General features: G+C 37.7%; 1 protein-coding gene across 50 annotated transcripts in view; it reads left to right on the top strand.

Annotated features, from left to right (window-relative positions):
• DZIP3 (DAZ interacting zinc finger protein 3) overlaps positions 1-14,574 on the top strand; it is a 119,465-nt gene that overhangs the window by 11,777 nt on the left and 93,114 nt on the right. For 38 of the 50 annotated variants that reach the window (XM_012189864.5, XM_012189804.4, XM_060417359.1 and 35 more), the window contains exons 2-4: positions 3,286-3,387; positions 8,491-8,560; positions 12,468-12,623. In XM_012189864.5, coding sequence (XP_012045254.2) covers positions 3,356-3,387; positions 8,491-8,560; positions 12,468-12,623 — 258 coding nt within the window. In that variant the 5' untranslated portion in view covers positions 3,286-3,355. The remainder of the gene's footprint in view (positions 1-3,285; positions 3,388-8,490; positions 8,561-12,467; positions 12,624-14,574) is intronic. The other 12 variants (XM_060417363.1, XM_012189868.4, XM_060417366.1 and 9 more) reach the window with 1 other exon arrangement.

Genomic DNA, 14,574 nt, shown 5'->3' on the forward strand with positions numbered 1-14,574 from the left:
ATGGTTGGATGGCATCACTGACGTGGTGGACGTGAGTTTGAGTAGTTTCCGGGAGTTGGTGAAGGGACAGGGATGCCTGGCGTGCTGCAGTCCATGGGGTCGCAAAGAGTCGGACATGACTGAGCAACTGAACTGAACTGAAAGACCCTGTCTCCTGGAAAACCTTTCGCCACAGAGATTGATATCAGGTTGTATTTTAAAGCAGGCTGAAACAGGAAGCCATTAGCCTTTTAAAACTCTTAATTTAGGATCCAAATACATTTTAATTTATTGATTAATTGTATAATGTTTTCTTTTTCAAACTGAACACTGAATAGCTTAGTAGAGGCCGTCCATTCTCTCTGCCTTATTGCCAGAGGATTTTCCTCCTTTTCAGCCTCACTGTGATCTATGCAAACAGCTACTAACTGAAGGAGAGCTTACCAGAAAGGGGACTATCCAGGCCTGAGCTTTTAAATTCAGAAAATGAGATGTCCATCAGCAGATGAATGGATAAAGCTGTGGTACATATACACAATGGAGTATTACTCAGCCGTTTTTCATTTTTTTTTTTTGTAACTGGAGCCAATTATACAGAGTGAAGAAGGCAATGGCAACCCACTACAGTACTCTTATATGGAATTTAGGAAGATGGCAGTGGACGACTGAGTGGCTTCACTTTCACTTTCATGTAAGAATTGAATCGCCAGTCCACTCCAGTGTTCTTGCCCGGAGAATCCCAGAACGGGAGAGTCTGGTGGGCTGCCATCTATGGGGTGCACAGATTTTAAAATTAAGAAAAAAAAAGCAAAAAACCATAAAATCAGTTTGGTCAATAACTACAATTTTAAAAAAGGAAGAATTGTCAAATGAAGCCTAAAAGTAATAAAGCATTTGGACATTGAAAAAAAAAAAAAAAGAAAATTAGGAAAGGACATGGGAGACTGAATGTACAAATGCACAATGACTGGATCATATACAGAACTCTTATAGCCTTGTATTTGAATAGAGAATGCAAATTTTAATAGGCATATGACTTTGTATACAGAGTTTTTGAAATAAGACTAAAAGTACAAAATAATATATCCAGGAGAACTATATTGTATAGGCAAGTTATGTAAATACTGACAGCAAGAAGTGTTTTATTAGGTATGTTCAGGAAATGGGTGTTAGAAAGCTCCAAATGCAAATGATGGTGGCTGAAATCTCTTGCTCTAGTAAACTCTGAATAAACAGCCTGTTCTAAAAAAAATTCAGAAAGTAGGATTAATTTTTAGACAATTATACTTCTCAAGCTTTTTTTGTAATTAAAATAACAGGGAGTTGAAACCACTCGCTCATTCGTGTCTGACTCTTAGGAGCCCCATGGGAGGAGCCGGGTAGGCTGTAGTCCATGGAGTCGCTAAGATTTTCATGCATTGGAAGAAATGGCAACCCACTCCAATAGCAAGTTTTATCTAACCTTTCTCTGCTTCATTATTGGCTTTAGTTTATATCTTTGTATTTGAATAGAGAATGCAAATTTTAATAGGCATATGACTTTGTATACAGAGTTTTTGAAATAAGACTAAAAGTACAAAATAATATATCCAGGAGAACATTTCTTTCTTTGTCCCAGAGCACCATGCTCTGATGCGAAATGGGTGTTAGAAAGCTCCATTTTAAATGAGGAAGTTTAGTGGAAGTCTGTGTGAATCTTTGCATTTGTAGTTGATTAAGAAATATCAGTTAGCATTGAATTGTTAGACAGGAGGCCATGGACGTGCCTGCAGGCTTCATGGGATTTTCAGGCAAGAGTACCTGAGTGGGTTGCCTGAACTGAACTGGACCTTCCTACTCAGGGATCGAACCCAGGTCTCCCACATTGTAGGCAGATGCTTTACCGTCTGAGCCACCAGGGAACAGGGATGCTAAGTCAAATACAGAATATAGATAGAATCATTTCTTTCTTTGTCCCAGAGCACCATGCTCTGATGCGAAGAACTGACTCATTTGAAAAGACCCTGATGCTGGGAAAAATTGAAGGTGAGAGGAGAAGGGGACAACAGAGGATGAGGTGGTTGGATGGCATCATCTCCAGGAGTGGGGTTGTAAAAGAGTCGGACTCGACTGAGGGACTGAACTGAACTGAACTGAACCATGCAATAGTTTTATATACTTTTATTGTAATACTTTTACTCAACTTGTGTGTAGTGGGACCAGAAAGGGAAGCCAGCATAACAGATGGCAATATATTTTGGAGACCTGAACCCTCAGTAAAATAGATCAAATGGGACTGATTTTAGAAGAACACCAGCCCCAAGCATGCTGCATCCACTTTATTCCCCTTTAGTTTTCATTTATTTTGCTGCAGTATTTTTTTTTCTTCAGGAAACATCCACAACATCCAATGATATTTGAATCAGAGAATATGCAAGAGTTCTTCACATCTCTCGTCTCCTATTAATGGAGATTCATGCAGTTGTGAAGAAAAGTAGCTAAATGTTATTTTTTCTGTCTTTCTGTGAGATCACTCAGTCGTGTCTGACTCTTTGCGACCCCATGGACTGTAGCTTTCCAGTCTTCTCCATCCATGGGATTTTTCAGGCAAGAATACTGGAGTGGGTTGCCATTTCCTTCTCCAAAATGTTATTTTTAGACTAAGAGAAATGTTGAGGGTTGGCAGAAACCAACACGATTCTGTAAAGCAGTTATCCTTCAATTAAAGAAAAAGAAAAGATTGTGTTAAAGAGGTACTTCTTATAACTGGGAAATAAATTATTACAAATCATTTGGGAAGCCATTTAGCAATATGCACCTAGTAGCTTAAAATATTTGTGTCTTTGACCTAGGAAATCTATTTCTGAGGATTTATCATAAGGAACTAATCCCATTACATGCAATGGAGTTTATCACAGTACTAATTACTTATATTGAAAAAAATGGGAAACAAAATGTTCGACTGTCAGGAAATGACTAAGGAAACCACAGTCAATCAACTGTTATGTAGCCATTGAGAATGTTTACTAGGAGTATAAAATAACATGAAAGGTGCTTTTGATATAATTCAGTGAAGAAGCTACTATGGTATATTCCATATTCAATATGATTACAAATTGGTAAAATATACTTATGCTTGGAACAAAGTATATTAACACATAGGCAATGATTTATATTATTTAATGTTTAGATGATGAAACTATGTGATTTCACTTTCTTTTTAGAGCAGTTTCAAATTTTTCTTTAATGATTCTATACTATTTAAATAGTGGGGAAAAAGAATGAAATCCTCCTACCCTTCTACTAAAAACATTACTTTCTTTACAGCTTTAAACAGCAGTCGTAAAAGTCAGTCTTCAAGCCTTGGAATAAGATTTGCATAAGAATATTATGCAGTATGGATTCTCTACCAGAAGAATTTTTTGTGAGGTAAGGGATGGGCTGACAAAAACTGACTGTAGGTGTTACATTCTGAAGACACATTTGCCTTTCTCACAAGATTTTCAAGACAACTTAACAGTTTTTTAGTAGAGGATGTAAACTGGGTAAAATCTAATTTTAGAAAATTTCTCTGAGGACTTAGACCCTGACTCAATAGCTAAGAGTTGATGTGCTATAGCTTGCCGTACTGGGGACATTCACAACAAAGTAATGTTTTATTTATCATTTAACAAGCTCTTAAATAGATTTGGGGCTTCCTTGGTGGCTCAGATGGTAAAGAATCTGCCTGCAATGTGGGAAACCTGGGTTTGATCCCTGGGTCAGAAAGATCCCCTGGAGAAGAGAATGGATACCCACTCAAGTATTCTCACCTGGAGAATTCCATGAATAGAGGAGTCTTGCTGGGTATAGTCCATGGGGTCGCAAAGAGTCGGACACGACTGAGCAAGAAACACTGAATAGACTTACTTTCTGCCACGCATTGTTTTGAATGCTTTTACAAACCTTAACCCATATAAACCTCATAACAACTCTAAGAGGGACTGCTATTATTTTTCCATTTTATATAAAGTAGCCTTAGTATAACACAGAAGACTACTGAGTGGTTCAGCTGGGCCTAGGCTAAATGTCAATCTCTCCCCTCCTGTTAGGGAAAGTTCATCCTGCTTAGACCTTTCCCATAAAATAGTAAAGAGCTGGTTAGTATCGGAGATCTCCTTCCCACCTTGTCCTATCTTATATAATAAGCAGTGTGGTGGTTTTGCAACTATTTAATTACCTCCTTGACACTTAGGGAATAAGACTAAAATAAAATATGTGTACTTAGATAGCATCGCTGACTCAGTGGACATGAATTTGAGCCATCTCCTGGAGATAGTGGAGGACAGAGGAGCCTGGTGTACTATAAACCATGGGGTTGCAAAGAGTTGGACACGACTTAGAGATTGAACAACAACTTAGAATTATAATATAGTCAGAAGATATATAAAAAATTGTCTTATCTTTAGGCAAAATGCATGCATAAGTATTATAGTAGAAATGCTGTGGCTGTATATAGAATGAAACACTAATTATTGACTGAGGGGTTCAGTGGGTTTTTACAAAGTGACATTTAGACTGAGCTTTAAAGGATAAAGATGGCTTTTGATGAATGTAGAAGCAGGGCACATGGGAGGTTGTTTAGCTGAGGAAACAGCAAGAAAAAAGTATTTAAGATAAATTCTTGGGGAGGAGTTTGACACCTGATAAGGAGTTAGCTTTATTTTGTGCAGAGTTATGAGAAAAGGGGCAGAGGAGAAGTAGAGATAGGTTGAAGGTTTCTAATGATCACAAGGAAATATGTACTGTTAAGTAACATGGAGATCACAAAAGAGCAGTTTTAATGTGTGTTGAGAAAGTAAGAGAGGACAGATAATGAGTTCAACTTTAGATACGAGCAGATTGAGGTGTCGCTAAGATGGTTGTACAGAGATTGTTAAATAGGTGGATGGAAATATGTAGCTGTAACATCAAAGAACAATTAAGGTTGCAGATACAGATTTGTGAATCATTGGAATGGGTTACTATTTGAATTCATGGAAGTTTGCTTACTTATTTATTTGTTTGTATATTCATACATTCAGTAAATATTTGAGTGCCTACTTTATATCAGATGTTGAGCTGGAGACTTGAAGGTAAAAATAGTGAATAAGAAGAACCTAATTCCTATTTGAGGGTGTTTATTCATGGGCTTCCCTGATGGCTCCCACGGCAAAGCGTCTGCCTGTGATGCGGGAGACCCGGGTTCGATTCCTGGGTCGGGAAGATCCCCTGGAGAAGGAAATGGCAATCCACTCCAGCACTCTTGCCTGGAAAATCCCATGGACAGAGGAGCCTGATAGGCTACAGTGCACGTGGTCGCAAAGAGTCGGACACGACTGAGCAACTTCACTTTCACTTTTCATCCTGGGCATAAATGAGATAGATTTAAACAGAAAATATAGTAAGAAGAAAGAGGGATAAATGACGAGTATTACTATATGCTATATATGTATATTTCAGGTTTATTATCATAGCAAAATTTCAGCTTTTCCCAGCAGCAGAATAAAGTACGCAGATGGTAGAAGTAGCAGAATAGCAAAAAAAAAAAAAGAAAAAACTAGTCTTACACTTTGTTTTAGTTTGCTGCTTTCTAGTGTATGACTTCTCTGGGCATTAATTTACCCATCAATAAAGTAAAGTAGATGCCATATATGACCACTGGGTACCGTCCTGATCTAATACATGGGGAGCATGGTTTGATAGTGTTAACATATGCAGTTCTATGTAAATCTTATTAAAATAATAATGAGGTAAATGAAAGGAAGAGGGATAGCCAGTGGTGCAAACTGATAAGTGGACAGCTGAGGGGCTAGGAGAAGACACAATAGCAGCAAAGGGTGTAGAGGTTTTCAAGGAGGGTTGGAGTCTATGATGTATAATGTTAAATAATGCAGAAAGGGTCACTATTGAGGACCCAAGACAAAGCTACTGGACTAGCAGATAGAATTTCATTACAAACTTTTATTAGAGCACTTTTAATGTTGTGGGGAAAGTGCAGATTAGTCAAGTTTTTACATCAAAATTTGTTATGGAACCTACGGAACATATTGAAGCTAATGTTCCACACTTTCGTTTAAGAAGTTCTGAAGTAGGGTTTGGACATCTGGATGTTTCCAAAGCTTCACAGATAATTTTAATATGCATGAAATCTGGGACTGAGAACTACTGGGTTAAGAGGTAGATGATCCTAAAGTGGAGTCAACAGGTAGAATATACCTTTTGAGAACATTTTGTACTCTCTCAAACCTTAACAGGCTTCAGAAGACTGCTTGAGTGAAGTTGCTCAGCCATGTCTGACTCTGAGACTCCATGGACTGTAGCCCACCAGGCTCCTCCATCCATGGGGTTTCCCAGGCAAGAATACTAGAGTGGGTTGCCATTTCCTTCCTTGATAACACAGATGCCTTGTGTTCCTTTTAGGAATGGGGCTTAGAAGTGCAGGAAAAAACAGTTAACAGGTTTCTTTTTACCATGACATTTTTAAAGGGCACTGACTCCTATTGTGAAATATTGTTTGTGTGTATAAATCAGCTTTTGTTGTAATGTTCACTGTGTAGACAGTTCTGTACTGTTTATCTGTCCCAGTTTCCCCTGACAAAATCAGTTAGCACATCAGTTTAGTTCAGTCGCTCCGTCGTGTCCGACTCTTTGCAACCCCATGAATCACAGCACGCCAGGCCTCCCTGTCCATCACCAACTCCCGGAGTTCACTCAGACTCACGTCCATCGAGTCAGTGATGCCATCTAGCCATCTCATCCTTTGTCGTCCCCTTCTCCTCCTGCCCCCAATCCCTCCCAGCATCAGAGTCTTTTCCAATGAGTCAACTCTGCATGAGGTGGCCAAAGGACTGGAGTTTCAGCTTTAGCATCATTCCTTCCAAAAGAAATCCTAGGGCTGATCTCCTTCAGAATGGACTGGTTGGATCTCCTTGTAGTCCAAGGGACTCTCAAGAGTCTTCTCCAACACCACAGTTCAAAAGCATCAGTTCTTCGGCACTCAGCCTTATTCACAGTCCAACTCTCACATCCATACATGACCACAGGAAAAACCATAGCCTTGACTAGACGGACCTTAGTCAGCAAAGTAATGTCTCTGCTTTTGAATATACTATCTAGGTTGGTCATAACTTTTCTTCTAAGAAGTGTCTTTTAATTTCATGGCTGCAGTCACCATCTACAGTGATTTTGGAGCCCAGAAAAATAAAGTCTGACACTGTTTCCACTGTTTCCCCATCTATTTCCCATGAAGTGATAGGACCAGATGCCATGATCTTCATTTTCTGAATGTTGTGCTTTAAGCCAACTTTTTCACTCTCCTCTTTCACTTTCATCAAGAGTCTTTTTAGTTCCTCTTCACTTTCTGCCATAAGGGTGGTGTCATCTGCATATCTGAGGTTATTGATATTTCTCCTGGCAATCTTGATTCCAGCTTGTGTTTCTTCCAGTCCAGCGTTTCTCATGATGTACTCTGCATATAAGTTAAATAAGCAGGGTGACAATATACAGCCTTGACGTACTCCGTTTCCTATTTGGAACCAGTCTGTTGTTCCATGCCCAGTTCTAACTGTTGCTTCCTGACCTGCATACAGATTTCTCAAGAGGCAGGTCAGGTGGTCTGTATTCCCATCTCTTTCAGAATCTTCCACAGTTTATTGTGATCCACACAGTTAGCACATAGTAGATGATAAATGATTGTCAGTCAAATGAGTATATAAATGTGAAATAGGATATTTACAAAGTACAATTCTGAATAAATCAATTGATAGGTTTATCACCTCAGTTTTTTCTCTGCTAGCATATAGAATTAAGCAAATTATATAAATCATATGTGACCCTATGTTATGGTTCTCAAATCTTGTGTCATGGTTCTGTCTGTATGTAGGCAAAAGCAATTTTATAAATAAATTTTTGGTTCAATAAACAATAGTGCGTATGTTCACATTTCAAGCATATGACAAAAGCAAAATTTGTTATTCCTTTCTACAGAAATAGTTAAATAATTTCTAAATATGATACTGTTCTACTTCAGTTACAAAAGCCACTTTGGAAAACCAGATAATTTTGATGCTAAGAAGCTGGAAAAAAGAACTGTGTAAGATAGACACTTCCCAAAGTTTAATTATTTTCTTAAACACATATAGGCATGCACACACAAAATATCAATCTTTTTAGCCTTTTTTTCCTTTACACTGAAACAGTGCTATAAAGTTGATTTTTCTCATTATTTTGATCTATTGTGTGTTTGTTTTACATCAGTTTTCTGTTCTCTCTGCCACCATCCAGTAAGGACTTGGAATAATTTCTTTTCTTTATCATGAGTCCCTAAAGAGAGATAGCACCTACCACTATTGCCAGGCTTTGGTACCTATTGTTTACACTTTTGAAAGTTTCAGGCAAAAATTCATATGTTAGAGTCTTTACTAATACAGGCACAAATTCATCGAAGATTTTATATTGTGTTCTTTGTAAGGGGATGGCTCTGAATATACCTTTCTTTTTCAATTAAAATAGGGATCTTCCTCTGGAAGAGCAGGCTACAGAGGAAACCAAGAAAAAGGTAGAAAAATCAACTGATCAACTGGTAAGAGAAAATTTAGTTAACCAATGTTGTATGAGGATAGAATACTAAATCTAATCAGTTTAATTATCTGCTAAAAGTTTTCTTACCTATGTGGTCATTACTAAATCTTTTTTTCATAATTGGTGTTTGTGTCTCAAAGTTATCATTATAAGCATCCATCCTCACTGTAAGTTAAATTAGTAGATAAGTGAATTAACTTGCCCAGAAACATCACAATAACCAGTTTTAAGATATCTCTTATTTATCTTTTTAAGCAAAATTCAAACAAGATGAACACTATACACATGGCAAGAAAACATACACAAAGAATTTCATTTAGTAAGAAATTTCATTGATTTGTTTTGGAAGTTAATTCTTTTTCCTGTTTTTATTTTTACTGTCAGAACCTCCAGTTCTAAATGAATAACTTAATGATACACTAATATAAAGTGCTTGTTACCAGCAACAATAGACTTTATAGTAGATTAAAAGATACAGACACATTTGTGAATGCCATATGTATTTATATTTAGTGAAACCTTGATGAGAGAGATTTGTTTGATAGATTCTTTTTAATGCAGTTTTCACTTTCTGCATAGCTTTATACAATGAATGATGTCCACTTGTTAATAAAGTTTATAAAAGTTGTCTGGTAACTTAGAAAAATATGTTAACATAACTATAGTATTCACTTGCACAAAAACGATCTTCACAACTCAGATAATCACGATGGTGTGATCACTCACCTAGAGCCAGACATCCTGGAATGTGAAGTCAAGTGGGTCTTAGGAAGCATCACTACAAACAAAGCTAGTGGAGGTGATGGAATTCCAGTTGAGCTATTTCAAATCCTGAAAGATGATGCTGTGAAAGTGTTGTGCTCAATATGCCAGCAAATTTAGAAAACTCAGCAGTGGCCACAGGACTGGAAAAAGTCAGTTTTTGTTCCAATCCCAAAGAAAGGCAATGCCAAAGAATGCTCAAACTACCGCACAATTGCACTCATCTCACACACTAGTAAAGTAATGCTCAAAATTCTCCAAGCCAGGCTTCAGCAGTATGTGAACCATGAACTTCCAGATGTTCAGGCTGGTTTAGAAAAGGCAGAGGAACCAGAGATCAAATTGCCAACAGCCACTGGATCACGGAAAGAGCAAGAGAGTTCCAGAAAAACATTTACTTCTGCTTTATTGACTATGCCAAAGCCTTTGACTGTGTGGATCACAACAAACTGTAGAAAATTCTTAAAGAGATGGGAATACCAGAGCACCTGACCTGCCTCTTTAGAAACCTATATGCAGGTCAGGAAGCAACAGTTAGAACTGGACATGGAACAATAGACTGGTTCCAAATAGGAAAGGGAGTATGTCAAGGCTGTATATTGTCACCCTGCTTATTTAACTTATATGCAGAGTACATCATGAGAAATGCTAGGTTGGAAGAAGCACAAGCTGGAATCAACATTGCCGGGAGAAATATCAATAACCTCAGATATGCAGATGATACCACCCTTATGGCAGAAAGTGAAGAGGAACTAAAAAGACTCTTGATGAAAGTGAAAGAGGAGAGTGAAAAAGTTGGCGTAAAGCTCAACATTCAGAAAATGAAGATCATGGCATCTGGTCCCATCACTTCATGGGAAATAGATGGGAAACAGTGGAAACAGTGTCAGACTTTATTTTTCTGGGCTCCAGAATCACTGTGGATGATGACTGCAGCCATGAAATTAAAAGACACTTCTTAGAAGAAAAGTTATGACCAACCTAGATAGCATATTGAAAAGCAGAGGCATTACTTTGCCAACAGAGGTCCGTCTAGTCAAGGCTATGGTTTTTCCAGTAGTCATGTATGGATGGGAGAGTTGGACTGTGAATAAAGCTGAGAACCGAAGAATTGATGCTTTTGAACTGTGGTGTTGGAGAAGACTCTTGAGAGTCCCTTGGACTGCAAGGAGACCCACCTAGTCCATTCTGAGGAGATCAGCCCTGGGATTTCTTTGGAAGGAATGGTGCTAAAGGTGAAACTCCAGTACTTTGGTCACCTCATGCAAAGAGTTGACTCATTGGAAAAGACTCTGATGCTGGGAGGGATTGGGGGCAGGAGGAGAAGGGGACGACAGAGGATGAGATGGCTGGATGCGTCACTGACTCGATGGATGTGAGTCTGAGTGAACTGCAGGAGTTGGTGATGGACAGGGAGGACTGGCGTGCTGCGATTCATGGTGTCGCAAAGAGTCGGACACGAGTGAGCAACTGAACTGGACTGAAGGTTATTAAAAGAATGTTGCAGAGAAAATACAACATATGCAGATATACCAAGGGATGTACACTTGGACTAGGGGGTCTTGATCTAGAAGAGCCATTTCTAGATACAAATTTCTGAATACATAGGCAAAGGAGGTAGAAAGTTTAAGTTGAATTAGGCTTAGATGTAAATCTATTTTGCAAAAATAGATTGAGTCCAACTATTTTGACAACTTAAAAATTATAATTGTGTTTATAATAAGATTGTTTAACAAACATGAAGCTTATAGTATTTCCTGCTGAAAAAATTTTATTCATGCCATGATCATACTTGTGTACCAATTTGGTAATTAGTCTTAGATGATTCTGCAATGACTTTTGACTGCAGAATTGATCTTTAATTTGAAATACATGCACTGTTGACAATGATCATTCTTTGTAAAGGTTTGTTTGGTTATTTTTTAGAAGCTTTTTTTAATTTACTTTTTGAAATATTTCATACCTACCAAGAAATTGTAAAAATACAGTGAAGACATATACTCTTTATTGAGATTTAACAAACTGTTGACATTTCCTAAATTTTTGGATGTAAATATAATGAAGTGTACCATAAAATGCAAGACGTATTTGTTTGGTGTTGTAGGTGGTGAAGGAATCTCAGCTTAATGCTCAAACCCAGAAGGGGAGAGGAGGAGGAGTAGTCCTGCATTGGACCTTATTTTTTTTCTGGGTAGTTCCAGGTTTGTTAGAAACCTGCCAGTCAGTGTCACCCCATATCAGTGACTGTTTTGCCTTCTCAGTGACTCTACATGGCCTCTGCAGTAAAAATGTTTTTATATACCTAGGTCAGTGGCTGCATATTCATAATCCCAAAATTTCAGCAGGGTGTAAGAACTGTGGTATCTTGTTAAGGTTTGAAGGAAGGCCATCATCCATCCGTTCCAGGACATTTATTCATTTCTGTTGCCGCAATTAATGTTAATAGAAAATTCAGCAAGACTTGACTATATAGCTATCAGTTAACTGTTAATTACAGCTTTATTAAGTCTATAAGTATCAGTTCCTGAAATCCCAAGATTATTACTGTTTATTCAACTCTGACTGAATTGAGGTTAGGTGTAGATTATATTAGTCTAATTATTTATAAAGTATTACAACTGCATTCATTTTCAAATTGCTGTATGTAGTAGCTAAATCATTAGTCACATGTAAAAAGCACTATCATCGGAGATAGTTTTCATATTATTTTGTAGAATAACCTATTTAATATTTTAAACTTAGCATTTTTTATGCCTTTAAATGGACCAATTCACTACATGCTGTGTATTTCTCAAGGGCAATCATTTTTTGAGGCTTAACTCACATTTAAGTCTAAAATCATTCATGTTTCCCATCCTGCCACAATAAAAAAAGATATAATTATTCCCATCTTTGAATCTATGCTTTGTTTATAACTTATAAATGTGTTTATAATGGCCTTCCCTATATTAAAGCCTCTTGAGTTTTGATCTTAAACTTCTGGCTATGTTTTACATTCCTTGAGAACAGAGAGAATGTCTTATGGGGATTTTCTGTAGTCTTTCAAAGTGATCACATATAGCATGGAAAGTTACTTTTAAAAAAATATGTCAACTGAAGTAAATAAGATCATGAATAATTGTGTAAATTTAAAAAATGTTGTCTAGGACAAACAGGAAAAGGACACACCTACTGATCTTGTCCCTGTTAACCTACTATTAGAAGTGAAGAAATTATTGAATGCAATTAACACTCTACCAAAAGGTGTGGTTCCTCACGTCAAGAAGTTCTTACAAGAAGATTTTTCCTTCCAAACTATGCAGGTAAGATAATAATTTGGTATTTGGGGCAGAAGTATAGCTCTCTATATATGACATACTGTGTTCCTTGACTGTCACACTACGGTCATACTCACACCACTTCTGACACTAAATGTGTGGGTTTAGTCCCACGCCCATCAATTCTCCAGCATTCTCTGGGTGTCTTACAAGTCACTTCAGTTCTGACACTATTGACCTAGAGTTAGCATCCAATCCCACAATTTAAGAGCTCAGTCTAAGACTGCTCCCCTTCAGATGCCAATCACCTGTCTTCGATTTTCCCAGTACTTCTGACTGGCTGGCTATCCATTGGCCAGTCAGTGAACACTTGTATTCTTAGCCATGATCCCTTTTGAGTGCAGTAATTTGCTAGAACAGCTCACAAAACTCAGGGAAACACATTTACCAGTTAATTACATGATAAAGGATGTGATTTATAGAGGATACAGCTGAACAATCACATGAAGAAGTACATAGGGCAAGGAAGGGTCTCAAGTTCAGGAACTTCTCTCCTTTTGGAGTTGGGGTTCACCATTCTCCTGGCATGTACAAACTGGAAGTTCTTCAAACCCCATAGTCTTAGAATTTTTATAGGGACTTCATCATGTAGGTATGTTGATGTATTAATTATTAATTTACCTTCCAGCTTCCCTCCCCTCTTTAGGGGCATGGTGCTAAAAGTTTCAAATTTCTAATCATGGCTTGATCTATCTGGTGCCCAAGTGTCCATCCAGAAGCCCACCAAGAGTTACCACTTTAGAACAAAAGACACTGTCTTCCCTGTCATCCAGGAAATTCCAAGGGTTTTAGGAGCTGTGTGCCTAGAACCAGAGTCAAAGACCAAATATTGGCAGGAACTGGGGACAGATCAATATTTGTATCTCTTATTACTTTACAATGACCCTTCCTCCCTCCCTCCCGTCCTTTCTTATTCTCTCTCTCCCTTTCCTCTTTCCGTCCTCTTCCCTCCCTTTCTTTCCTTCTTTCTTTACCGTAACAATGACACTAAGTTCTTGAAACTGTCTTACACCTTATGAAGGGCTTTGGTTTCAGCTTAGACTTTTATTAATTAAATAAAGTTGATGCTAGCCTTTCAAGAATAATAGTAAGGATGTGGGTTAGTAGCTTATAAGCTGTTACTAGCTTATAAGGTCTAGGGTTGAATTCTAATAATGGGCAACATACTCTTCTGGAAGAGGGAACTGCTTTCAGTTTTCCAAATTTGTAAAATGTTGATGGCTTTTAAAAATATAAAATATAAAGAAAATAATAAGGCTTCTGGATTTTTAATGAGATAAATATTCTAGAGAATAGATTGTTGATTTGCATCTTATAGTTTTTCTAGATAATTTGTGAAGCTTTTGACACAAGATAGCCATCAGTTTGTAAATTAATGAAATTTCCCAAAGTTAAAGAAAATGATTATCTACTCTTCTTTGTGACAGTTAATTGGGGGAAGGAGACAGAACACCATAGGTGTCCTAAAAAGGCCACATTTACTTTTTCTGTGGAAGAATATATTATTATTTCCATGAAACAAATTAATACTATTATTATTAAAAATTCAAAAAAGCTCTAAAAATATCCAAACACTTTATGTATAATTTTAACCTTAACTGAGGTAATATACCACAAATATGAATTCTGGTTTGAAATTGATGGAATAATGCCACTTTTTCCCTCTCACCTTTTGAAAATCACCTAGAAACCACAATATGAAATATAAATCAGTAGCAATGGCACCCCACTCCAGTACTCTTGCCTGGAAAATTCCATGGATGGAGGAGTCTGGTGGGCTGCCGTCTCTGGGGTCGCGAAGAGTCGGACATGACTGAGTGACTTCACTTTCACGTTTCACTTTCATGCATTGGAGAAGGAAATGGCAACCCACTGCAGTGTTCTTGCCTGGAGAATCCCAGGGACGGGGGAGCCTGGTGGGCTGCTGTCTCTGGGG

The sequence above is a fragment of the Ovis aries genome, chromosome 1 (assembly GCF_016772045.2).
Source record: "Ovis aries strain OAR_USU_Benz2616 breed Rambouillet chromosome 1, ARS-UI_Ramb_v3.0, whole genome shotgun sequence".
Taxonomy (NCBI): Eukaryota; Metazoa; Chordata; class Mammalia; order Artiodactyla; family Bovidae; genus Ovis; species Ovis aries.